Source organism: Bubalus bubalis, chromosome 16 (genome assembly GCF_019923935.1).
Source record: "Bubalus bubalis isolate 160015118507 breed Murrah chromosome 16, NDDB_SH_1, whole genome shotgun sequence".
Taxonomy (NCBI): domain Eukaryota; kingdom Metazoa; phylum Chordata; class Mammalia; order Artiodactyla; family Bovidae; genus Bubalus; species Bubalus bubalis.
Genome location: NC_059172.1, coordinates 55,121,357 through 55,147,267, shown reverse-complemented (window position 1 = coordinate 55,147,267; position 25,911 = coordinate 55,121,357). Strand labels below are relative to the sequence as shown.

The window sequence follows — 25,911 nt, the reverse complement described above, 5'->3', positions numbered from 1 at the left end:
AACTGCTTCCCGAGCTGAGAGCTGGTTATTAAATAAATAGAACGCTATTACATATTATTATTTTTTGTGTGAAAAACTGCGCGGAGAAAGTGCTTGCTTGCTACACAGAAACGTGCATCCGATTGCTTTCCTGCAGGGCAGGCTGTTGGGCTCCTCAGTCTCTCTCTCCGCCGAACCACCCGCACCTCCCTTACCTAAGCCGTGACCCAACTTTTCTGGCTCCTTTCACTCCCTACAACCCAGACGTGCCCGCCATCCAGCTCCCAGCCCTGGGGAGGCATTGGATGGGGGGTTGGGGGGTGGGGAGGCAGGGGGCGGAACGCGCTCACCTGGGAGGAAGAAGGCGGTCAAGCCGAGAGCGAGTCCCCACCAGCGTCCAGCGGCGCCCGCAAGCCCCATCCGAGCCATCGGGGGCCGGGGGTCCAGCGAGAGGAGCCGCGAGGAGAGCGCTCCTCGCGCTCCAGAAAGCAGCCCGGAAGACGAAGGCGATCCCTGCCGGCCGGCGGGCGCTCCGAGGATCCAGGTCAGCCTCAGCCGTCGGCCGGGGCGGGGTGGGCTGGGTGGGATCCGCGCGGCCGCAATCCGGGCCCCGGGCCGCCGCCGGCTCAGAGGCTCGGCAGATGCCCGCCGCAAGTTGCACGAGTCATGCCCCTTCTCCTCCTCCGCTCTTCTCCCGGTGCCGGTCCCCGCCCTCTTCTTCTTCCACGCAGAGCCAGGCAGGGGAGAGGGACCCACCCCCGGCGCGCCCGGCTGCCCGGCGCGGGCTCCCGGCCCCCGGCGCGCTCACACCCTCCCGCTCGGCTCCAACTTGCAGGCGTCCATGGCCGGCCGTCCTCTGAGGGCGGCGGGACGAGCGAGGGCGGCGGGCGGGCGGCGCGGTGGGCTCGGGGCCCAGGCGGCAGGGCGCGCGACTCGGCAAGCCGGGGCGATCGGGCGGCGCGGCTAAGCGCCAGGCGAGCGATCGGGGGGCGCCGCGTCCCCCGCCGCGCCGCGGCCGCTCGCTCTGCCGCGTCCCGGCGATCCGCAACAATGTGGAGCTGCCCGGGCGCCGAGTCGAGCCGCGCTCGCTCCTCTCCCTCTCTTTCTCTCACTCGCCGAGCTCCAGCCTCTCAGCCGCTCTCCCCGTGATGTCAGCCCGAGGGGGAGGGGTTAGCATTAACCCCCTCCTGGCTGCCCACGCGCGGCCCGCGCCCGGCCCCGGCCTCCGCCCCTCCCCGCCCCGTACACCCTCCGCCCAGGGCAGAGGCGGGATCCCCGGCGAGGGCCGTGGGGGTCGCGCTCAGGCCCACTGGCTCGGGAGATGCCCCCCGGTCGCCTTTCCGCCGGGGAGAGGTCCGGAGGGCTAGCCGCCCTTCTCAGTCTCTGACAAAGGGAGGCAGTGACCCCTAGCGGCCGGCGTCGGGGGAGAAGCCGCTCGGTGGGGGCGGAGTTAAGACGGGGTGGATGGGCGGAGTACGCGGAGAGCTGGGTGGTGGGGAGCGAGGCTGTGGAGGAGCGGGCGTGCAGTATGGAGAATCCGGGATCCCGCAGTGTCCGAGCTGAATAGGGTTCTCCAGGCCCTCTCCTCCAGCCCTGGCCCCGTTTTACAGATGAGGAAACAAAGGCCTGGGGAAGGCTAGGGCGATTTCCTCAGGGGCACAAGCAGAAAAGTGGCAGGCCTCGGAGTCGAACTCAGTAACCAGAGCTCTCACGCCTCTGCATCATGTGAACACTCAACGGGGAGGCAGCTATGCGGGGACCTATTCGCGGGGTGAGATGGGGCCCCTGAGGAGTCTGATCTTTTCTAACCCGCTCTCCCTTCAGCAGTTCCTTTCCCAAACACTGAGACCCTATCCCCTCGCTAAATAGAGCAAGAAATCGACCTGTACCCACTTCGGGGGGAACCTCTGTTTTGACCGATTTGCAGGGTACCCGAGAAAGGGACCCATCCAGTTAGTGTCCACGAGAAGCCGAGACTCTCCGCCAGATCCCGTTGGCCACCCACCACATCCGGGTGCGGTTGGCTTCCAGCCAAGGCGGCTGAGCCCTCCGGTCCTTGGCAGCCCAATGCCTGCCCTCTGCTCCTTCCCTCTGGACCCCATCCTCACCCCCGGAGGAGACAGTGTCCCACTAAGGAGAAGAAATTTTTTCCCAGATGCCTGACCAGACAATGCTCCCTTTGCCCATTGCTGCCCTTTGCCCAGCAGGCAGAAGCAGAAGGGAAGTGGCCCAATCCTGATAAAATGTAAATTCTAGTTCCTGGGAGTAGGAGGGGCAGGAGGATGGGCAATAAGGGCACCACTTTCCGGCAGTTTGGAATCTGGCCCTGGAGTGTCTCTGGGTTTCTTGCTGAAGTCCGCAGACTAAAGCGCTCCTCTGAGCATTCACACTCCTCAATGCATCTTTTACACTGAACAAATGTAATTGGGCTTTCTTGTACCAAACATCACATTAGGCTTGGGGATACAGAGACTTGGTCATTGCCCTAAGAGCACTCAATCTAGTTAGGGGACAGAGTGGGGATACAGACAGAAGCAGATGTTATAAACAAGCTTTTAATGTGTGTGGTGTGTCCCAGAGATGTGCACACATGATTTAACGGGTCTCAGAGAAAGTGCCCTGTTCAGCCTGGGGTGGGGATCAGGGAAGGCTTCTCTGTGGAAGGGACACAGGGACTGAGTGAGTCATCTATCAGACAGAGCCATGTGCTGGAGGAGAGGGGCATTAAGCTGTAGCCTGAGACCAAACTTGGGGAAAGGAGAGACCTGCAGTGAATCCTGGGTAGGCACCAGGAGGGTTTTAGCTGAGGAATGTCTTATCAACTTGGCTTGTTGTAGTCCAGTCTGGCCCTAAGTACTTTGAGGAACAGGGCTGGATTGAGTTCATTGCAATGGTTTCAGACTCTGCCTCTGAATACTTGATTCACTCACCGTTGGACTGTCAGCTTCTCCAGGACAGGACCACATTATAGGAGCTGGACCCAGTAGGTTAAAGGGGCAATTCCAGATGGACCAATGTCCACTAGTTTCCTGCTTGTATTCTTCCATCTCTCCATTCTTGGGTGAGGCTTTTTTTTTTTTTTTTTTTTCTCCTGAGCTTAAATAGGCTTCCAGAGAGAGTGTGTCTGGATGTTGGAATGGGTGCCTAGGGATGGGTTGGGTGGAGAAGATGGAGGTGGATTAAACCAGTCCCTGAAACAGTCAAAGCACCAACATGAAATAGTCAAAGCACCAACAGCAGTGTGTGTGTGTGTGTGTGTGTGTGTGTGGTAGGTTTCAGTAGATAGAAAATGGAGCCAGGAAGGGGTGAAGGGAAATAAGATAGAGCTTGTTTACTCAGATAGGTGATTCACTGAAGAGATATCTTTTTGAGCTTCTACTATACTGTGAAGTGAGGATACCAAAGTGAGCAAGAGCCAAGTCCCTACCCAAATAACTATATTATAGGATGGAGGTTGCATGCTGCCAAAGAGAACCAAAGGAAAAAAATGTCAGCATCCAGAGGAGAGTCTGAATGCTTCTCATTGTGGAGAGCACGGAAGGCTTCCTGGAGGAGGCGGCCCTGAAGGGTGGATCAGATTTGGACCCCGGGAGATGGAGGAGAGAATTTTGCTGGAGGAAACAGCTTGTACAAGAACATGGAGGTGGGATAGGTCGGGGCCTGTTTGGGAGCAGCAGGTGGTCCAGTTTGCTTTGTGTTTTGAAGATGATATGAGAAAGCGACAGGTAGGTTGTCCCTACACACAGACTGTGAAGGTCTGGAGTGTTTCCTTCAGTGGTGGGAAGAAATGCAGGACCAAGTTTCTGTTCCTTATTGTTTAGCTGGAAGGAAGCCCAGGAGTCATTCTTGCTTCTTCCCTTTTCTCCAACTGTGAGTGTGGGTGTGTGTGTGTGCTAAGTCACTTTACTCTGTGTCCAGCTCTTTGCGACCCCATGGACTGTAGCCCACCAGGCTCCTCAGTCCATGGGATTCTCCAGGCAAGAACACTGGAATGGGTTGCCATGCCCTCCTCCGGGGGATCTTCCTGATCCAGGGATCGAACCCATGTCTCTTACATCTCCTACACTGGCAGGCAGGTTCTTTACCACTAGTGCCATGTGGGAAGCCCCTCTCCAACTAGCATATTCCAATTCAAAAGCAGAAGCTGAGTGTGTCTCCAATATCTGTCTTAAGTCTAGTGACTGGACTCCATTTCTATTGTTGTGTCCCTAGTCCGCATGCTCATGGTTTCTCCCTGATCTTTGCAATGTCCTCGGGCAGTATAGCCAGTGCACACTGAGGGGAGGGGGTACAATGTAATGGTCAAGCGTATGGGACTCTGGAGCTAGACTGCCTGGATTTGAATCCTTAAACTCCCAGCTCTGCCACTCAGCAGCTGTGTGTCCTTGGGCCACTGACTTAACCTGTCTGTTCTCAGCTTCCTCATGTGTAAAATAAAGGGAAATAAAGTACTTACCTCATGGAGTTGGGAGGATTAAATGAGTTAAACACATTAAGAGCTTGGAGCAATGCCTAGTGAACAGGAAGGACAGTTTCAGTGTTAGTCATCATTACTACTATAACCTCTCTCCCCACATCCAGTTTTGCTGCTCTCTGCCATGGTGCCAGAGGGATATATATATATATTTAAGGCTTTTTTATTTTAAAATAGTTTTGGATTTACAGAAGAGTTGCAAAAATGGTACAGAGCTCTCATATGTCCTTCATCCAGCTTCCTCTAATATAAACATTTTACATAACCGTGGTACATTTGTCAAAACTAAGGCATAAGCATTGGTATAATACTATTAACTCAACTACAGATGTCTTGTTCCTCCACTAATGTGCAATACCACGTTGCATTCAGCATCGAATTGTCTTCTCATACAGATTATTAGGTCCCAATGCCTGAGAACACTTCCTTGGCCAGTCAGCCTCTGAGATTAGTGTCAAGTCCCTGGAAGGCTGGTGGGGCTGCACTCTCACCCACTGTCATGCTGCTCCAGGGTGTTGAGTCAGAGCTGCTGGGCTTTGCCGAGATTCTGGCCACCAGACTGGCTTCCTCAGCCTTCACCTGCGCTGCTCCATCTGCTCCAAGGCTCTTCCACTTCTTTTGACCAGCTGCTTATGTGTCCTTTAGGGCTCAGTTTATATGTGCCCCTTCCCCAGGGTGGTTCACTCTGCCCTTCAGACCAGGCGAGTCCCTTCCTAAATGCTCCCTAAGTTTTCTTTGCGTACTTGTGATCACTTCAGTAGTTTATGGTACGTGGTTCACACCCCCTGGGCTGTCAGCCCCTCCAGGGCAGGACTACCTGGGTCTTGTCCCAGCTTTATTGTTGGCACCTAGAATGCTCCTGGCACTCAGGAGGCACTAAGTGAAAATGTGTTGATTGACTAACATCCTGTGCCACTTTCTACCAATCACTTCTCCTCTCTGAGCCTGTTTTCTCATCTGAAGACTGAGGAATTTAACTTTTTCAGAGGCTTTCCAACTGTGGTTTGAAAGCCCTAGAATTTCCCAGAATCTCCATTCCCTGCTTCAATAGGAACCATGTTTAAAGAGCATGCTGTTTCATTTCATTCTTTCTTTCTGTACATCATGACATTTATTTATTTATTATTGGGTCTTAGTTGTGGCATGCAGGCTTCTTTGGTTGCAGCTTGCAAGCTTCTCTCTAGTTGTGACACTCAGGCTTAGTTGCCACACAGCACATGAGATCTTAGTTCCTTGACCAGGGATTGAACTCATGTCCCCTGCATTGGAAGGCAGATTCTTAACCACTGGACCACCAGGGAAGTCCCAGCATACTGTTATCATGCTCTTTAAATATTAGGCTTCTGAGAAAGCTTCTTGTTAATGGATTCTGCTGCTTAAAAAGTTTGAACCCTAGACATATTATTACCTTGTATATTATGTGTTGCATAGAGCTGTCGGAACTGTGCTTCCAGGAGATGAATCTGGTAATAATGTGGGTAGGACAGACAGATGAGGATTGGTCAGTGAGGGAGGAGGGAAGCAAGGAGAGAGGGTTGTCATGGAAGCCAAGTGAGGAGAGAATTTAACAGAGGAGGTTGCCAACAGCGTCTGATGCTGCAGAGAGCAGGTGGGAATCAGAGGAGGTCATTGGATACAGTGGCAAAAAGACCGGTGACCTTTGGGAGAATGATGTTGGGGGTAGAGCAGAACCCATATCAAAGTGGGAGGAGAAGGGGGTGGAAGGTGAAAAAGCAGAGGCTGCTGGTATCCACCCTACTCTTGACAAATTTGGTGGTGAATGGAATCAGTGAAATGGATCAGAAGCTTGGAGAGGATTAGAACAACAGAGACCAAGGGGCTCATTTCCTCCTTGGTGATGGGAAATTAAAAGTTCCTGAGCATCTTGAGGCAGGAGGAAGAGAGCTAGTGGATGGCGAGGATTGGCAAAACAAGTGTGAGAAGCAAAAGGAGGTGTGCTTCCATGGGCAGGTCCCGCAAGAGACATGTCTGGTGGGACTAAGGTGGAGGAGGGTCAGCCTTGCAAAGAGAGGACTCATCTTTCTCTGACCCTGGAGGGAAGGTGAAGAGTGCAGTGAGGATGGAAGTTTCGGGAGTAGAAAGCAGGGAAGTTAATAATAAGGTCTTGGCAGTAAAATAGGAGTTGGAGTTCACCAGAGAGAGAGGCTGGAAGGTGGCCTCAGATCTCATAAAGGAGGAGGAGGTGGAAGGGAGGTGTGACTAGCAAGCTTCCAAAACCCCGAAGGGGAAAGGAACAGCCTATCCTGTGTGCATTCACTGAGAAGGATCATGGCCAGTGGGCGCATGCAGTCAGGGAAGTAGATTTCAACTCAGTCTAAGGAAGACTATTTAGGGAACCCCATCAATGGAACAATGGAACCAACACCCCATCCCTTCTCAGACTGAAGCCCCAGGTCCATTTATCAGGGGTGCCCTGCATGGGACTGTTGCCCTGGGTGGGGAGGGATTGGATGAATTCCACCTTCTGTCCTGACTCTGAGACTCAGTGACTCCTGGAATGACAACACCTCAAAGAACTGGCCCTCGGGCTCACTTTTACCACCTTCTCAACGGCTGAGGGCGAGGACTAGACAGAGAAAAGAGGAAGTTGCCCTCCCCAGGAAACCGTCCCTACCGCTCTCCCTTGGCTTCCATGGACTCTTGCAGAGAAACAGCTGTGGGGCTTGGGAGAGGCCCAAAGTCAATACAGTAAAGACTTGCCCTCCTATCTGTCTCCCAGGCCCCTCTCTATCTTTCAGTAATTGGCTAATAAAGCTCGCTTTGATGTGAGGGGAGTCCCATTAAGAAGTCCCCAAGATCCCCCAACCTCCTGAAATCTGTTGAGATGACGAGATGAACCTACATTACAGTGATATGCTGAATGGGAGTCCCCCTGTCCTGTGACCCCGGTCCCAATCTGGTGTCATTTGAGGCTGAGGGCAGGGGGAGACAGAGGAGGAGAAATCTCATGGAGGAAGTGTGTGGCTCAAGCCCCAGCCAGCTCCAGAGAGGAGCCTCTGGCATGGGTGCCCCCTTCCCTAACCTGACAGGCCAGCCTCACCCCAGGCAGTGCTCCCGGGGGGGTGGTTGGGAAAACCACAGCATTTAATTACTGTTATCATCACCCTGGTAGCTGTGGTGATTATGATGGTGCCTCTGTATCCCACAGTGCTTAGCAACATCTAATTATTGTTATTCTTACAGAGATCCCTGCAGAGCTTCTCTATTGCCACGGCCGCCATTGCTCTGGAAGACGACAGATCAGCTGAAAGCAGCTGCCCCCGGTTCGATGATCTACTGTGTCAAAGCGGTACCTCGATGGCTAACAGGCTGCTAGCCTCTCCGGCCATGGTTTCCCAAAGATCTCCGTGGCTCTGGGGCTGGAGCTCTGAGTGATGACTGAAAGGCCCCAGTTCCCTCTTGAACCACCCAGTTCTCTAGAAAGATGGAACTCCTGAAGGCAAATCCAAGCGCTCCTCTGAATCAGCACATCCAAAATCCTAAGGAATTCTGGATGTGACAGCAGGATCATTCCTGATTTGGGGTGGGAATACATCAAACTCAATTGCGGTGCTGAGAAGAGAGCTTTGGTGAGTATCTGCATGGACCAAGAAACGGGAAGAGGATGCGTGAAATCCAGCCTGGAGTGGTCCTGATGCAGAAAGACGTGAAAGGGAAAAAGACTTACAGAAAGGAAGAAGGCACTCAACCTCCCACCCACAGTCTTTTCCCATTCGACAGTGCCTTTAGATCTGAAAAAAGAAAGTCTCAGTTGCTCAGTCATGTCCATCTTTTTGCGACCCCATGGACTGTAGCCTGCCAGGCTCCTCTGTTCATAGTATTCTCTAGGTCCCTTTAGATCTGGGGTCAGGATAATTATCAGGAGGGACTACTCATTGAGAGGAACCTGTTTTTTGTTTTTTTTTTTTTGAGAGCCATATGGAAGCCAAGAAATGAAACAGAGTGGGGAGCAGAGTTCCTGGGTCAGCCTAAGCCCTGCAGAGAAAGTGCATGGTGGACGCTCGCCCTGGGAGTGGATGTGAGTCTGAGTGTTCTTCTCAAGGGTGCTGATCTTTTCAGGATCAGATGAACACTGTGTCCCTCTGCCCTGCAAACAGCACACGTGCACAGAGACGGTGTTTACATGGCAACCTGCAGAAGCCCAGCTGGGGCCCTGAGCTAGCAAGCCCTGCTGAGAAAGGGGTTTTTCAGGAAGGAGGCAGCCCTGAGCCCAGACTCCCTGTGATCTAGGCTAATGGGTGTTAGTGACGTGGAAGATTCAGAAGGAAGCAAATCTAAACACGAGTTCTGTAATGTGAAGTGAAGAAAGGAACAAATATGATGCTTGCACTTTTCAGTTCTGTAAAAAATCCACACCTAGAGAGAGAAGAGTGCAAAGGCAATATGGAGAAATGAAAACTTTTTGAGTGAAGTTTTTTTTATTCTAAAAATTTGCTTTAATATCATTATGAAGTTATTTTAATAATAGATTTAATTTTTTCTATGTTACATAAAGTGCTTTTCCTCCAGAAATAAGCCTCTCTCTCAATTGTATTTGATTTAGGTTAATATTAATGCCCTGCAGTCCTTGAGCACCTGCTTCTAAGAGGTGCTCCAGGACAGTGCCAAGTGGCTTGGAGGGGACATCCAAAGGGCAGGCCATTGAATTCTAAGGACCCTCAGGAGGCAGTCAGGGAACAGTCACGTGATTTGGAGTCAGGAGCCCTAGGTTTACATCCTAGACAAGAAGCGTGACCAGCTGTCATGTTCTGCCTACATACGACTGAGGGGGTCCCCAGGACACTGTCAGTGCTAAAACTAGGAGAGATCTGGGCAAACCAGAGTGAGCTGGTCCCCTGTGAATAAGGCACTTTAATCTCTCTGTGCTCAGTTTCGTCGTGTGTAAAAGGATGCTGATGACTGCCAAGACCTTTGTAAAAGCACTTTGTAAACTCTACCATCTTCAACCCAACTGGGGATGATGGTGATGATGCTGATTGGTGGGGTGGGATGGGGGAGGCCATAGGGGAAGGGATGATTCTCCCCGGCCTTGAGATCTGAAAGCCCAGGAGCATGTTTATACACCCTCTATATACACATTGTGATGTATAGACACGGAGCGCTGAGGCAAGCACTCTCTCAAAGGCTTTTAACAATAATCCATTCACTAAGTATTTATGCACCACCTATGATCAGGTACCATGCTAGGCATTGGAATAAAGCCAAGTACATGTTCACACCTCCATTGAGGCTGGGGCCAAAGTCTAATGTGGAAGAAAGGCTCTACTAGGAAGTGGGAAGATAAGGAAATCTAGGCCCCCAGGGGAGTGTCTGGTGAATGGGAACCCTTCCCTAATCTAAGAGGTCAGGAAGAGTCAGGGAAGCTTTCCTGTGGAGGTGAGCTGAGCCCCGAGGGGTGAGGACAGGCTAGCCAGAGATACCGGAGACAGAAGGAAAGGCAGTTAGATGGCCCAGGGGGCTGGGTGCATCCAAGGACTGAGAGTTCAGTCTGGTGGGTGCAGTGCAAGGGGAGGAGGGCTGGGGGTGGGGTGAGGCTGGGAGGTGTGTGCCCAGGTGGTGTGGGCCTTGAACACTGAAGTTTGGACTTCATCCTGAGGTCAGTGAGGAGCCACGGTGGGTGCAATAGAGAAAGAAAGGATGTTTCACACCTGGCCACTTATCTGTGCTTAGACACACAGCCGTGTCTGACTCTTTGCAGCCCCATGGACTGTAGCCCACTAGGCTCCTGTGTCCATGCGGATTCTCCAGGCAAGAATACTGGAGTGGGTTGACATACCCTCCTCCAGGGGATCTTCCCAACCCAGGGATCGAACCCAGGTCTCCTGCAGCGGGAGGATTCTTTACTCTCTGAGCCACCAGGGAAGCCCAAGAATATTGGAGTGGGTAGCCTATCCCTTCTCCAGGGGATCTTCCTGACGCAGGAATCGAACTGGGGTCTACTGCATTGCAGGCAGATTCTTTACTGTCTGAGCCACCAGGGAAGCCCATTCAGCATCCCACCCCTACTATGGCAAGATGTTGCTCTGGGCCAGGCACTGGGTCTGGCCTGTTACAGCCATGTCCTCTGGACCTACAGTCCCAGCTGTCTTCCGCCCCCATCCCCCCCAAGTCTGGTCCATCTGCTGGGTCCTGCTGTGGCTTCAAGCATGGTATAGTCAGTCTGTATCTTCCGCTGGCAGGGGTCCTCCTGCCTGGCACAGGCGGGGGCTCCGGAGGGTAGCGTGGGCCTCCCAGGCACGCAGCTGTCACCACAGTGGGTGTGGGCTTGATGGCTGCGTGACGGTGAGCTCAGGCCCTGCGGGGCTCCCTCAGCCCAGGCGGCTGGTAAATCACAGTTAGCACCATCGACCCAGGTACAGGGAGGTGTGTCTGGGTGTGCAAGCATGGCTGTGTACCCATAAGCATGTATGTGCACACCCATACTTGTGTACGCACACTCAGATTCCCTGAAACTCAGGCAAGCACACAGAGAGATTCCCTGCTATGTGCATGAAATGAATAGGTACACATTATACGACACGCGCCCAGCACTGACACGCAGATGTCACAGCTGCTGCATACCCAGCCTCACGTCGATGCCTGTACACCTACACGGGCCCAACCCCCACCTCAAGTGTTCATCGAGACGCCTGGCACGTAGGATTGTTATATTGCTACATTTGATGTGATATTATACTAAGACACTTGAATGAGTGCCCATGTATCGATACACTCACAGCCACATACTTTGCCCGTAGGCATCTTTAAAGGCAGATGCTGACACAAGAACTCCATCTTTCCATGAACCCGGTACATACACCCCTGTGCCCACAAACAAGCTCTCTCTCAGAGACACACAAGTTGCCATAATCGACTTTCCCAGCTGCACCTACACACAATCACAACAGCAATAATAATAATAGCCAAACCAGGCTGGGTGATTGCTTTATATTTTTCAAAGGGCTTTCAGGGCTATAATCTCATATGATCCTCACAGCGGCCTGGTGAGGGAGGTGGGTGGAACAGGCATTATTACCCCAGGTTTATGGTTGAAGAAGCAGAAGCAGAGAGGTTAAATACACCATCTGGGAGGCAGCCTGGAACCCAGCTCTGACTTCTCCGTCGAGCTGAGCTTCCCATGGCCTCCAAGGCCTGTTTGACAGCTTCTAGCTGTGGCTGTGGAAAGCAGTACTCAGGGTGGGGGGTTGGAGGGGGGGCGGGGGGCCTGGTGCTAGATTCTGGATTCCTGGTTGGAACACTTGCTGGAGCTGACCCATGCTGAGGAGTGGGAATTGGAGGCTGATAAAGGGAAACCGTCTTCATTAGAAATCCCATAAAATCTGGTTTACAACTCCTGTCAGATGAAAGGAGCATCTGTAAGGGCTGTGTTGGAGGGAAAAGCAAATGCCGATTTCCTTTAGGATTATCCAGCCATGGACAGCTGATCCCGGAGGGCCCAGAGGTCCTGGGTGGGGTGGGGGGGCTGTCCCCAGCTCTACGCACTTCCTCTCACCTCTGTCTGAGCTGGCCCTTGGGTCTTTGAGCTCTGGTTCTAGGAGAAAGGGAGAGGAAAAGGACAAAGCAGCCACCTCGGCCTCCCTCAGACCCCTCTCTCCTGCCACACTGCAGCCCAAGCCTGTCTCTTTTGCCCTGTCCTAAGCCTTTAGGACCCGTGCAGCATCCTCCCCAACCTGGCTGGGACAGAAACGCAGAACAAACCACCAGCCCGACACCTGGCCTGTCAGGCCCATGGAAGCCAGGCCCTGAGGTCTCGGATCCAAGAACTTTGAAAGTGATGAGACAGCTTTCTTCAAAGGCCTTTGCTCCACAGGGGAGGTGGCCTCCTGGTGAATGAACAGGCAGAATAATCCTCCCTTCTCGTGCTTCTGATGGTCCTGTTGCTTCACTCCGGCCTCATCATCTTGGTTCCTGCCTTAGTTTTTGCATCTGTAAAATGGGCACCATAAGACCACCCTTAAGGTGCTGCCATGAGGATGAGATGAGATGAGGTGTGTGAGCCCTCGGCACCGTGCCCCACTGTGGAAGGAGGGCCTCCCTTGCCGGGGCTGGAGGGTTGGTGTGACAAGAGGCGTTCCCCAGCCTCCTGGGTGTGCCGACTCTGGCTGGGAGGGAGGGAAAGGGAGGGGACATCTGTTTGACACTCTTGTCAGCATCCATTACCTGGTGTGTATTTTCCCAGGAGCTGATTACATTACAGCATGTGTTGATAAACATTTGGAGTCGGAACGGAATAGAGACTGAGCGGAATGTTAAGCGGGTGGTGGTTTGGTCAGGATGCTGAGAAAGGGCTGGCTATGTGAACAGGAGGTGGTGACAAGAGCCCTGATCTGGTGACGTCCTAGCATGCCAGGCTCCTTTTTCTTTCTCTCTCTCTCTCTCTCCCCTCCCCTGTACTCTTTTTGTTGGCCCCCAGCTGGGCATCCAAACATGGCCCCAGAGGCAGCGAGTTACAGCAGAAGAGTGGAATTAGGACCCCGGTAGTTACGAATTTCAATCCTAGCTCCTCAGACCGGCTTTTGGCAAATTGGGCCAGTTCCTTAACCTTCCTGAGCCTCAGCCTCTTTTTCTGTAAAGTGGGCTTAACATCCACTCCACAGAGTGAAGTGAAGACTAAATGAGGAGCCATCAACCAGGCTGTTACCTGAAACTAAGCACTCGGTAAACATTGGTTCTTTTCCCAGTTTACCCAGAGGGAAAACGTCACCCTAGCCTTGATTGTGCTTTGGATGTTAGGCAACTGTTTCCTCTGTCTGCTAAGAGGGAGTGGCCTTATGTTCTTTATAATGTAAACTTTCTGCTTCCAACCCTGGTTGGGACTGGAGCAGGCATCCCAGGGTAAGAGCGGAATCTTCCCCCCTAAGTCTCTATACACTTGTACAGGTGTGTGCGTGCCAAGTCACTTCAGTTGTGTCTGACTCTGTGCGACCCTGTGGACTGTAGCCCGCCAGGCTCCTCTGTCCATGGGGATTCTCCAGGCAAGAGTACTGGAGTGGGTTGCCCTGCCCTTCTGCAGGAGATCTTCCCGACGCAGGTATCAAACCAGCATCTCTTACATCTCCTGCATTGGCAAGCAAGTTCTTTACCATTAGCACCACCTGGGAAGCACACACCTGATCATGTATGACAGTTAATTATTTGCGTGGTTATCTGCCTGGTGTTTCTTTCCCTCACACATCTGCACACTTTCTGAGGACAGGGACTGTGTTACCCAGTCACAGTCAGATGCTCAGGGTCTAGTGCCGTGCTTGGCCCTGGAAGGGATGGATGACTTTCACCCATCTGATTGGCCCAGAGCAGAATGGTCAAGATAACCCCTGCCAGAGCTCTGTTCTGTCTCCTCCCACAGCTGTTTCTGAACTCAGAGCACTGGCTGTACTTCCATTTGGCCTTTGGCACAGATTACCTTGGATTCACATTTCCTGGATCTCTTGTCTCTCTGAGGTTGTGGGCTTCTGGAGGAGAGGGGCATTTAGAACTTCAAGAGCAGGACATGCACCATCGACAGATAATGGACAAAGATGTGGAAATATATATATATATGTATATATGCACACATACAATGGAATATTATTCAGTCATAAAATGGTGAAATTATATTATTTTCAGCAACATGGATGGACCTAAAGATTATCATACTAAATCTGAAATAAATCAAAGACAAATATCACATATCACAAATATCACTTATATGCGGAATCTAAAAAAAAAAAAAGATACAATGGAAACTTATTTACAAAACAGAAACGCACTCACAGACATAGAGGACAAACTTATAGTTACCAAAAGGGAAAGGGTGGGGAGGGATACATTTGGAGCTGGGGGTTAACAGATATACACTACTGTGTATAAGCTAGATAAACAAGGACTTACTGTGTAGCACAGGGAACTATATTCAATACCTTGTAATAACCTATAAAGGAAAAGAATCTGAAGCATATTCAGATTGGTGCAGTGGTAAAGAATCTTCCCAGGTGGTGCAGTGGTAAAGAACCTGCCTGCCAAGGCCCAAGAGACTTGAGTTTGACCCCTGGGTCAGGAAAGTCCCTGCAGTAGGAAATGGCAACCCACTCCAGTATTCTTGCCTGGGAAAGCCCATGGACAGAGGAGCCTGGTAGGCTACAGGCCAGGGGGTCACAGAGAGTCAGCCATGACTGAGCCACTGAGCAGGCAGACATATATATGTGTATAACTAAATCACTTGTTTGTATACCTGAAACTAGCACCATATTGTATATCAACTATGCTTCAATTTAAAAGAGAGAGAAGGGCATCCTCAGTTCCTGAGGACTGAGGCCTTATAAATTCCTTGGACATGAATAAATGAGAGAGGGAATGGGACTCCTCTCTCCCTGCCCCACCTTGAAGCACCAGCCACCCCTGCTCACCTCCAGGCGTCCTGGGGCCTCCAAAGTTGCTGGGGTGGCCTGGGGGGATGGGAGGAGCACGACTGCCCAGCGCCACCTAGCGGGCGTGGGCCCAGGGAGAGCTCGTCTTCCCGGGACTGTGGGATAGACGACTGCCTCCGGAAGTCAGGGAAACTCCAGCCACTGCCCCTGACTGCCTTATCTTGTAAGTCCAGAGGTATGGAGACCCTTCTTGGGAGCCCTGGACCCGAGGGTAGCAAGCTGGGGTCGTGTGCTCCCAGGCGCATATAATGTGGCTTCCCCTCACCCACACCCTCCCCATACCTTCTCAGCCACAAAGAGGCCATTGATTGGGAAGAGTAGCTGGGTTGTGGTAGGGAAGCTGGAGGGGATGTGCAGCAGACACACACACACACGTGCACGCACACATACACCCCACCTCCTGGAGAGTGGAGACTGGTGCACTGGTCCTCAGGGAAAGCTCTCTGCATCCTTGGGAGGCTCCTTGTCCCCCTCCTGTTCTGCCTTCTCTTCCCTCCCTTCCCCCACCTAATTTTTGCATCCACCTTTGGACCAGGGCAGGAGCAAAAGGTTCATCCCAGGCTGACCCAGTTCCTCATTCCCCCCAGTGTGTGATCTCCTCTCCTAGCAAACTGTTCCTGGCACTTAGGGGCCCTTTTTAATACCAGGCGAAGCCAGGATTTTTAGGAAGAAGAACTGTTGCAGCTGCTGCAGACAAATAATATACAGCAGAGCATCCTGGGCTGATAGGAAGGCTTGAATGTGCTGCTGCTCTGATTTATCTGCACTCGGCCCTCTGCACAGAATGGCTAATGGATGGCACACAGCACCCAGGGGAAGTGTTGGGGGACTGTGTGAGGTGGGGTGCTAGTCAGAACAAGACAGGGGTAGGAATAGGTTTGTCTGGAAGGGCGGTTGCTAATCTGTTGTTGTTTAGTCACTCAGTCGTGTCTGACTCTTTGTGACCCATGGACTGCAGCATACCAGGCTTCCCTCTCCTTTACTGTCTCCTGGAGTTTGCTCAAACTCATGTCCACTGATGCCATCCCACCATTTCATCCTCTGTTGCCCCCTTCTCCTCCTGCCCTCAATCTTTCCTAGCATCAGGGTCTTTTCCAATTCTAATCTGACCCTCCTACAAATTCTTTCTTCATTCCTTCTGCAATAAGGAAGTCCTTACCTCTTGTAGCATCCAAATTTTGTGGTGTTGGAGAAGACTGTTGAGAGTCCCTTGGACTGCAAGGAGATCCAACCAGTCCATCCTAAAGGAGATCAGTCTTGGGTATTCATTGGAAGGACTGATGTTGAAGCTGAAACTCCAATACTTTGGCCACCTGATGCAAAGAACTGACTCATTGGAAAAGACCCTGATGCTGAGAAAGATTGAAGGCGGGAGGAGAAGGGGACAACAGAGGATGAGATGGTTGGACGGCATCACCAACTCAGTGGACATGAGTTTGAGTAAACTCCGGGAGTTGGTGATGGACAGGGAGGCCTGGCGTGCTGCAGTCCACGGGGTCGCAAAGAGTTGGACGTGACTGAGTGACTGAACTGAACTGAACTACCTCTTGCAGCATCTGAATTCTGTACACCCTGGTGCTTTAGAGGCCAGAGTTCCCAGGACTGCCCTAGGTTCCCAATTAGTCTACCTACATCAGAGGTAAAATCAATACCCAGTTACCTTGTCCCATGCCTGGCCACCTGCTCCCACGTGCTCTCTTGGAGCTGGCCTGCTGTGGGGGTGGGGAGGTTGGCAGTGGGTGCCTGTAAAAAGATAACTGGGAGTGGTAGGAAACAGGTTTGTTGAAATCCCACTCAGCGCCTCCCTGAAAGGTCCTGCCTGCCACCTGGCTGCTGTGTGTACACAGGAGTAGGTCAGGTGCTAGGGGAGGGGCTGGCTGGGGATGCTGGCTTGCCTGGTGTGAGGTACTTCTTTCTGGTCCCCAAAGTCAGTGTGGAGAGTGCACCCTTGAATGTATGCCCTCATTTGTATGCAAGGCTGTGCCCATGGGGGTGCCAGGAGATGCACATTTATTCTTATATTCATAGTGTTTTGAGTTTGGAAGGGACTTTGGAAGAGACCCCTCCACCCCCACCCTACTTCTGCCACACCCATGCCAAATGTTCGTCTGGATTCCACTTGATTGTTCCCGGTGACAGGGAGCTCACTACTTAAGGAAATCCATCTCTGCTTAGACAATTGGAATACTGAGTTGGGAATTGTTTCAGGCAGCCTGGACAATCTCCTCCCACCCCTGCCCACCTAACACTATAGGAAAACAGGGGCAAGACAAGGTGTCAAGAAACAGCACCCCAATGTATATGTTACAGCCAATGTTTACTGCATACCTGCTATCAATCAGGCACTGCGTTAGGTGTTGCCCATATATTCACCCTTATAATCTTCAGAAAATTCTTTGAGGTCATGTTTGTCGTTAGCCTATTTTACCGAGGAAGAAACTGAGACACAGGAAAGTTAAGTCCTCTGCCTGAAATTTCATAGCCAGGTAGTGGCAAAGCCAGGATTCAGAACCAGGAAGTCTGGCTCCAGCTGAGGTTAATCACCATGTTATACTGCAGGCAGCACCCAGAGAATGAGAGAGAGCAAGAGAGTGCGCTGTGCACACGCAGAGGTGTGTATCTTCACCACCGTTTCCCTGAAGCACAACTCAGTCATATTACAGGCAACTGGAATCCCAGGACAAGGAACTAATGCATTAGGGACTGCTCTTCATCCTTTTCTTTCTCTTCTTCTGCCAACCCCTTTCCTCCTTTCCTCCTCTATCACCACTGCCTACACCTTGGTTTAAATTAAAAGTCATCTTCTGAGCCGTTGTATGTGTACAGGAGTTCTCCAGAAGCAAGAAATTCATTTGGGAGTTCCCATGCTAAGACAGATGTACTAGCCTAGACAGACATTCAGGGACATCCGGACAGTGAAGTAGCCTAGGATAGATGAGGTTGTAGACAGAGAATAACTGGGGAAGAGCTATATTCACGTTGCACACCAGCCAAGGGTTAGGTGGTACACGGTTCAGGGAGTTTTATGTTCAATTTTATGTCTAGACAGAGTTTGGGATGAGGTTATCACTTCTCCTCTAATTAGTGCAAGAACGCTTCCCCAGGCGCTGCTTTCAGGAGCTCTCCTGCTGTTTCGGCTCTGCCATCTGTCCCCAAGAGTGAGAACTGGATAGAGTAGGGGGAGGCAGAAGCCCTAGATTGGGAGCTGGGATGCCTGAATCTTTGGTCTTGGGTCTGCCTCCAGCCTGATGTGTGACCTTGGCTGAATGACCCTTTCTTCCTGGGTCTGTACTTCCTCACTTGTGAAATGAGAGGTTAAGACTTGTCTATTAGGCTCCTTCAGTGGGTGTACTCCCTGAAGTCTAATAGCTCTGTGCGGGTGGGCAGGTTGTACACTGTGCAAGGATTCTTAGTCGAGAGGTGGACAGGGGCTGAAATCCAGCCTATGCCCTTCTCATGGCCATACACCGGGGTGGGGCCTATGTCCATTTGGAGAAAGAGGCACCTCTTTTCTCCTTTGCGCAGAGGCATCACACAAATCGGCAGTGACCTGGCAAGAGTAGGCTCAGGTGAAGGCCTGGGTTGTCCTGCACCCCGAAGGACTCTGCTATACTGGCCCAGAGCCCCTGGGAGCCAGCTCACCAGGCCGACAATTCCTGCCATCCATCACAGTGGGGAATGGGCCCTTGGTGAGCCTGGGACCTGCAAATCATGGAAATTAAGATCAATTAGAGGGGAACCAGCAGCCCCTTGGCAGGGCTTGGGGCCTCAGAGGCGGCTCGGGTACTTTATGGATGTTTCCTCCTATTTTGTGGTCCAGCTGGGAGGTAGAAACATGCCAGCTCAGCGCAAGGCTTCATCTAGATGTTTCTAAGCCACTTGGAGGGAGGGCATGTCCTCAATAGGATCTGTAGCTCCCACCCCAATCCACACAGGCCCTGCTTTCCTGTCCATAGGGGCCATTCAAGTCAGTAGCTAGTCCATGGGGTCCTCTCTGCCTCACGCAGCGGCTCCTTCCTCTTCATCTCTGCTCTGTCCTCCACACAAGACCTCTGGAGACTCAAGCCAGGGGCTGGAGGAGGGAGAAACAGCAGCAAGTGGCCTTGTGGGGCTGCGGGCGGTTCGCCGCCCTGCCCCTGCTCCCCTCCCTCTGCACTCCCACATCACCTGACCCTCCTGCTGATGGGGCTCCCCTTTTCCCACTGGGGTAACCCCGATCAAGCCCTTCTGTCTTCAGGAGGCTGAGCTCTCAGAAGCCACGCAGAGCCAAGAAGGAGGGCCCCGCGGCCCTGGAGGTACTGGCAGGATGGTGCCACAGATGCAAGGACAAAAGTAAAATGAATTCTCCAGCTCCCCAGGTCCTTGGTACCTTTAATCCATGCCCTCTCCTTTCCCTGGCTCATCACCCCATGCTCATCCTGTGATGAAGATGGAGGTGAGACTGTTCTTTGGGGGAGGGTTGGCCCTGAAGGGCCTGAGAAGGACAGAGACTTAGCTGGAATGGGAGGGAGGGGTACCCAGGAACAGGAAAGCTGGTTGTCTGAAATTCCTTAGGCTGGGAGCTGTGACATTGCACGGGGCACCCTTTGCCCCTGCTCTGCCTGGGGTTTGTTTTTTTAGTCTAGGCCCACTGCACTGGGTTGAGGTCACCTTCTGGAGGAAGAGACCAGAGTGGTGTGGAGGGGCCATCCTGTCCTGAGGCCTCTGAGCTGGCCATCAGCTGACCTGCTCTGTTTGCTTCTTCTATCACTGTGGGCAGAGCAGCCCTGGACTCGCAGCCTCACTGGACTCAGTTGCTGATAGAGCCTTGTGATGGGGGCCCAGGGCCAGGTGGTGAGTCCCATGAATAGAAGGGAGATAGAGTTGGATGGGGTGGTGTCCACGCCCTGGCTCACACGGGTGAACCAAGGAGAGGGGAGGAGACAGCCAGGTCCCAAGGGAAGCCTAGACATGCATCCTTGGAGGCAGGTGGGTGAGAGAGGCTGCAGGGGGCAGAGATACAGGCTCTGCCCAGGTACCAGCGGCTCCACCGCAGCCGTGAGCTCATCCCTTCCTCCCTCAGGCTCCACGTAAGGCTGCTAAGCTCGTTACACTCCCTACCATTCTGCGACCCTCATCATGATTGACTTGACTTTATGACTCATCTAAATGGACCTTGGCACACAGCTTAAGCTCTCTGTGCCTTGGTTTCCTCGCCTGTAAAATGAGACTAACCATAGCATCTTCCTCATAGGGTTATTGTGAGGGTTAAATGATTTAATGACATTCAGTGTATAAAAGGGTACCTATCACATAGAAAGTGTTATATAAGTGTTAGCTATTGTATTATTACTCATGCTATTGAAAAAATCATACTATGCTTTTTTAAGACTTCAGATCTGGAGTCAGGCAGACTTAGGTCAGGGTCCTAGCTGTTCCAACGAATAAGCTGTGTGACCTTGGGAAAGTGATTTAACCTTTCAGAGCCTCAGTTTCCTTTTCTGTAAATTAGATCTAATAATAATAATACCAACTTCATGAAGTTGTTGTGATGATTAAAAGAGAACTGAAATACATTTGCTAAATGAATTGTAATGTATCTAGCACAATACTTGGCTTCATCTTCCTGGCTAGATATTAGGCTTAGGACAGTTTCTAAGGGAGCAGGTGTTGTTCAGTGGCTAAGTCATGTTTGACTCTGCGACCCCCATGGACTGCAGCGTGCCAGGCCTTCCTGTCCCTCACTATCTCCTGGAGTTTGCCCAAGTTCATGTCCATCACATCTTCTGCCACCCTCTTCACCTTTTGTCTTCAGTCTTTCCCAGCATCAGGGTCTTTTGTGAGTTGGCTCTTCACATCAGGTGACCAAAATATTGGAGCTTCAGCTTCAGCATCAGTCCTTCCAATAAATATTCAGGGTTTATTTCCTTTAGAATTGACTGGTTTGATCTCCTTGCTGTCCAAGGGACTCTCAAGAGTCTTCTCTAGCGGGTAGGACCCCTGACTGATAGTCATGACCTTCTGAGCAATTGCTCTTGACTGGACACAGTGAGCACCAGAGCAGGACTTTGGCTCTGCTCAGAAGCAGGTCCAGAAATGGGGTAGTGGTGGTGGCAGGCAGGGTGATGGGGACTCAGCCTACCTGGGCGTCTCATGCAGAGGATGAGTGGTGGGCATGGTTGTGGCCAGAACCGTGAAGGGCACAGATGAGCTTTGTCCTTAATGGGTGCCTGCCAATGACGATGGCAACCCCCCCCCCCCAACCCAGGATGGTCAGAATGAGCAGGGAAGAATGAGAGGAACATCAGACCCCAGATAGCAAATTTGTTAGGTCTCCTATATGCTCTCATAGCTCTCTATCTTTGTCTTTAACAGCTCTTATCGCAATTTGTAAATATGTAAATTTTATTAGTGATTATTGAATGTTTGTCTTTCCCACTAAAATGTAGTCTCATGAGGGTAGGGACCACGTTGGATGGCTCGTCATAGGATTCCAGAGTTCAGACCAACATCTAGTACAGCCAGTGCTCAATAACTTTTTGATGCTTGAATAAATAATACTTTGTACTAAATACACTTGTACTAAATAAGTACAGTCAGTACTTATTTAGCTTTTATTATGTATTGGCCATTATCCTAAGTTCTTGACATTTATTGGCCTGTTTAAACCTCACAGTGTTCCTATAAGGTAGTTATTAATATTATCCCTATTTTGCAGGTGAGGAAATGAAGGTACAAAGGGGTTGAGTTACTTGCCCAAGATCACACAGCCATCAGCTGATCAAGCCAGGCAGTTTGGCTCCAGAGTCCTTGCTTTCAAGGACGACTACTTTCTTCTCTAAAGGAAAGAATGAATGAAACACGTTAGATGTTTGTCACGTGAACTACACTTGGACAAATGAGTTTTGGAGAAGGGAGTGAGTGGTGTGACCCTGAAGATTAAGCTACATGGTCCTGATGAGTAGGACACAAATGGCCTGCAAAGACTACTTGGAGGAAATCTCCTTTCCATTGCTCAACCTCTCCCCAGCCAGCTGCTGAAGGGTAGGCGGTGACTGTGTACTCAGGAGTCTCTAACTTGCCCTGGTTCCTGGCTGCCTCTCTCTAGGATTAAGGGAGTGCAAGAACAGGCCTGGGCTCAGGAACCTGAATTTCCTGTCCTGACCTCCACCTCCTCCCAGGGCTCCGGTGTCCCTCCTGCCGTTGGGGTGGGGGTGGGGGACTGCTTTGTCACTGCAGGAGGGGGTGAGGAAAGTGAATCTGGCAGTGCTTCTACTTTTTGGTTCCAGGTTCCTGCCATGTGGGTTCCCCAGCTGTACTCCTTTCCTTGGTTTCTGCCACATCCATCCCCCCCCTGCACCTCCTTCAGCATTCCCCTTCCCCCTTGCTTAGTTTCCGGCATGCCTTGCTCTTCTTGTGGACAGACCTCGCCTTGGTCTCACCTCCCGCCCATGCACTAGCCTCTCCCAGGAACCTTCCCGTCCTGGGTGATACTAGCAAACACAAGGAGCATGACTGCTGCTGTCCTCTTGGGAACCAGCCTTCAGCTCCTCCCCTGGGACTCCTGTCCTCCAGGGAGGGGCTGTGTTTCAGCATCATCCTGTCTTCCTCAGCTCTGGGGGTCCTTATCATGACTGAAGAATGATAAGAACACAGAGCCAGATAAAGAGACAAATGTGGGGCTGTTGTGTGGAAAGTTTTACTTTCGTTTCAGGTTCAAAGGATTCCTTAACAAAAGAAACCACTCATCACACACAATAAACAGTTTCAATATTTAATAGAGGATTAATTGACTTAACTTCAATATACAGTCATTAAAAGAAGAAAAATGTAGAAACAGTAGTGAAAAGTAACAGCACATACGTTACCAAATTGGGCCAACCAACATCCAGACTTAAACAGTGTCCTGGGAAGCCCCTCATTAACAGCAATCTGGAGTCCCAGTTGGGAAGAGGTCCCAGGCGGAGTGTCCACCCCACGGGTGAGACTTCAAATTGCAGTTTTGGGGGCTCCCTGCTTATAATCTCAGGCTACAAAGTGACATCATCATCAGTTTGTGTGAAAAATGTAGCTCTGGTTTTACTTGAACCTTCTTACAATGAAGGGCTTCTTGGGCTTCCCTGGTGGCTCAAAGGTTAAAGTGTCTGCCTGCAATGCAGGAGACCTGGGTTCGATCCCTGGGTTGGGAAGAGCCCCTGGAGAAGGAAATGGCAACCCACTCCAGTACTCTTGCCTGGAGAATCCCATGGATGGAGGAGCCTGGTGGGCTACAGTCCACGGGGTCGCAAAGAGTCGGACACAACTGAGTGACTTCACTCCTCTTCTCTTACAATGATGTTGTGTGTTTCACCTCATGAATCATAGGGTTTCATTAGACCCCATGGGCTTGGCCAGACCCTCAGTGGCTCAAGAGTTCTAAGATCCACTCCCACCTGCCAGTGCAGGAGACGTAAGAGACACAGGTTTGACCCCTGGGCTGGGAAGATCCCCTGGAGAAAGGCATGGCAACCCACTCCAGTATTCTTGCCTGGAGAATCCCATGGACAGAGGAACCTGGCGGACTACAGTCCATGTGGTCGAGCAGAGTCGGACACGACTGAAGTGGCTTACAACACACGCATTCCCTTTCTTATCTAAAGTGTTGCCTAACTCGTTGCACTTGCAGGCAGGCATGGAATCCAGAGAGTGTCCAGGTAGGTCAGAATCAGGTTAGAGGCCTGTTCTCTGACGAGACTTCCTCCACTTTAATTTACCTAACAGGGGTCTGGAGAGACAGGCAGCTGCCTGGCATTGTGGGTCTGTGCTACAGAAATATTAAGAAGTGGAGAAGCCTGCCATGACCTTTCAAGGAGGTGTAGGTAGAAGAAACCCTTTGATTACTTACAATGGATGGGGGGCAGTTAACCTCCCAAGGGACCACATGAGACAGATCATGAAAGCTGCTTCTAAGTGGGAGTGAGGGAAATGCTGAGGGGATCCAATTCTTTCCAGAGCTTTGGCTTTGCTAATGGGGATTGCAAGTTTGGGGCCAGAGCTGAATTGCTAAGGACTTGAGGGGGACATGGCTCTGTCCTGCAGAGCCCTCCCTCTCCACCCTCTGTCCCAGCTCACACCTCAGGGCTCAGTCTCACCTCCAAACCAAGGGGGTGTAAACCTTCCAGGAACATCACTGTGAATATCCTCTGGCTCTGGCTAAAGAGAGAAAACTGAAAGTTGGTGGTTGTCAAGCAGAGGATCTGTATTCTGGTTTCAGTTCCATTATTGATGTAAGTTACATGTCTTTAAGCCTCGTGTTTTCACTTACAACAAGGGATGAGGTGCTTAGACCACATGACTTCTAAGATCACTTCCAGCTTTAGGGTTTCAAGGTGTTGGGGCTGCTTGGGAAGTCCCTGTGGCTTTGAAACAAAACCCTTACCCCTGGGAGCATACATTAAGAAGCTAGAAAGGGAAGGTACTTTATGGTTGGCACAAGGCAAGGGGCTTCACATGGGTTATCTCACGTAATCCTCACAAGAGCACTATTCTTTTTTTCCCCTCTTCTAAACAGAAGAAACTAGAACTTAGAAAGGCCTAAATATTGCTCAAGGTCACACAGTGTAAGAGGCAGAGATAAGATCTGATGTCGAGGTTGTGTAACTGGAGGTCTGTGCTGCCCTGCTGGGAGACAGAAGTGGGTGGGAGTAGGGGGTGGGTTGGGTGTGGGCAGGGATTTCATGGTTGCTGGCAGAGAGCAGAGACTTGTCCCAGACTAGAGACTATCATTTTCTGGGGACATTAACTCCTGGGGTGGAAGGAGGGAACTCCCCCGCTGAGGGCTGGGGTGCAAGAATGGGAGGCGAAGGCAGGAGGGGACATTCACAGCGGCTGAGGGGGGCCATCAGCAGGGTCCCAGAGAAGGGGACCTGGTGTGGGGGCTGCCTGGCCCCCAGAAGTATGAGGGCACGTGTGTGCAGGGCGTCGGGTGCTGTGGGCTGCCCGCCCTCCCCACTCCCTCTCTGGGTCCCTGGGGCGGGCTCCACCCTGTCCACATGTACAGACGTGCCCTGACATCCTGTGTCACACACTCCATTGCGGACACAAACGGCCTGCATGCTGGCTTGCTCCAACAGCCCTTCACCTCCTGGCCTCACCCCAGCTCCCTTGTTCCCAGCCCCACACACATCCAGTGTGTGTGTGTGTCTGGGTGTGTGTGTGCGAGCGTGCTTGCATATGTGTTCCTCCTCAGCCTGCAGAACATGCTGCTGTCTGTTGATTTCTCTTGGGTTTGCACAAACACATATGCACAGTCTGATAATCTGTTGTGTGTCTTCGTTACACGCATGCACACAGACACACACTTACACACCCTCTTTCTGTTCCTCTGCTTCTCAGCTGCTTGTCTGCTGATCTTTAATGTCTCTCTAATCCACACACAACTCTGAGTTCCAGAGAACCCCATGAATCTTTCAAAGGCCTGGGTGGTTTCTTCCCGTGTTTTCCTCCTCTGTGCTCTCCTCGAAGGCTCTCCCAGCCCCACGGCGGGGTTGGGCAGTCGCCCCCTGGAAATGGCATCTCCGGGAGCAGCTGGCCAAGGATGGCGATGTGGGTGGGGGCAGGCAGGGCTGGGAAGGGATTTGTTTGCCTTGGAATCCTTTTGGTGAACATTTTTGTCCATTTGCCATGAAGTTTCATTGGTTTCAGCTGACATCATCCTGGTGCCTGAGAGAGGCTTGACGTCCTTGCAGACCGTGTAGGTGGGGGTGGGGTGGGGCGCAGAGCACTGACCCAGGAGCCAGGAAACCCTGGTTCTAGCTCCAGAAGAACCTCAGTTTCCTTATCGGATATGCAAGGGGTTTGGAACTGATGGTCTCCAGTGTAGTTCTGGAAGGCTGAGATTCTAGGAGACCTCTGCTTTATTTAAAATCTGTCCACACCCTGATCATTTCCCATCTCTCTCTGTAGCTCATTTGTATGCACAGGCATCATCCATGCAAACATGCAGATACACGCATGCACCACCCGTACCCCATCTGAAAGCAGCTCCACTGTGTTTTCCAGGAACTGGCCCCA

General features: G+C 51.7%; 1 protein-coding gene and 1 long non-coding RNA gene across 2 annotated transcripts in view; one reads left to right on the top strand and one right to left on the bottom strand.

The window, feature by feature from the left end:
- The window catches only part of NECTIN1 (nectin cell adhesion molecule 1), a 72,564-nt gene extending 71,329 nt beyond the window's left edge, over positions 1-1,235 (bottom strand). Inside the window, exon 1 of the mRNA XM_044929614.2 lies at positions 330-1,235. Coding sequence (XP_044785549.1) covers positions 330-408 — 79 coding nt within the window. The 5' untranslated portion in view covers positions 409-1,235. The remainder of the gene's footprint in view (positions 1-329) is intronic.
- On the top strand, positions 384-8,982 carry LOC123329801. The gene is made up of 2 exons (XR_006545378.1): positions 384-523; positions 7,658-8,982. It is a non-coding gene; the product is annotated as an uncharacterized LOC123329801 (long non-coding RNA).
- The last annotated feature ends 16,929 nt before the right edge of the window (positions 8,983-25,911 follow it).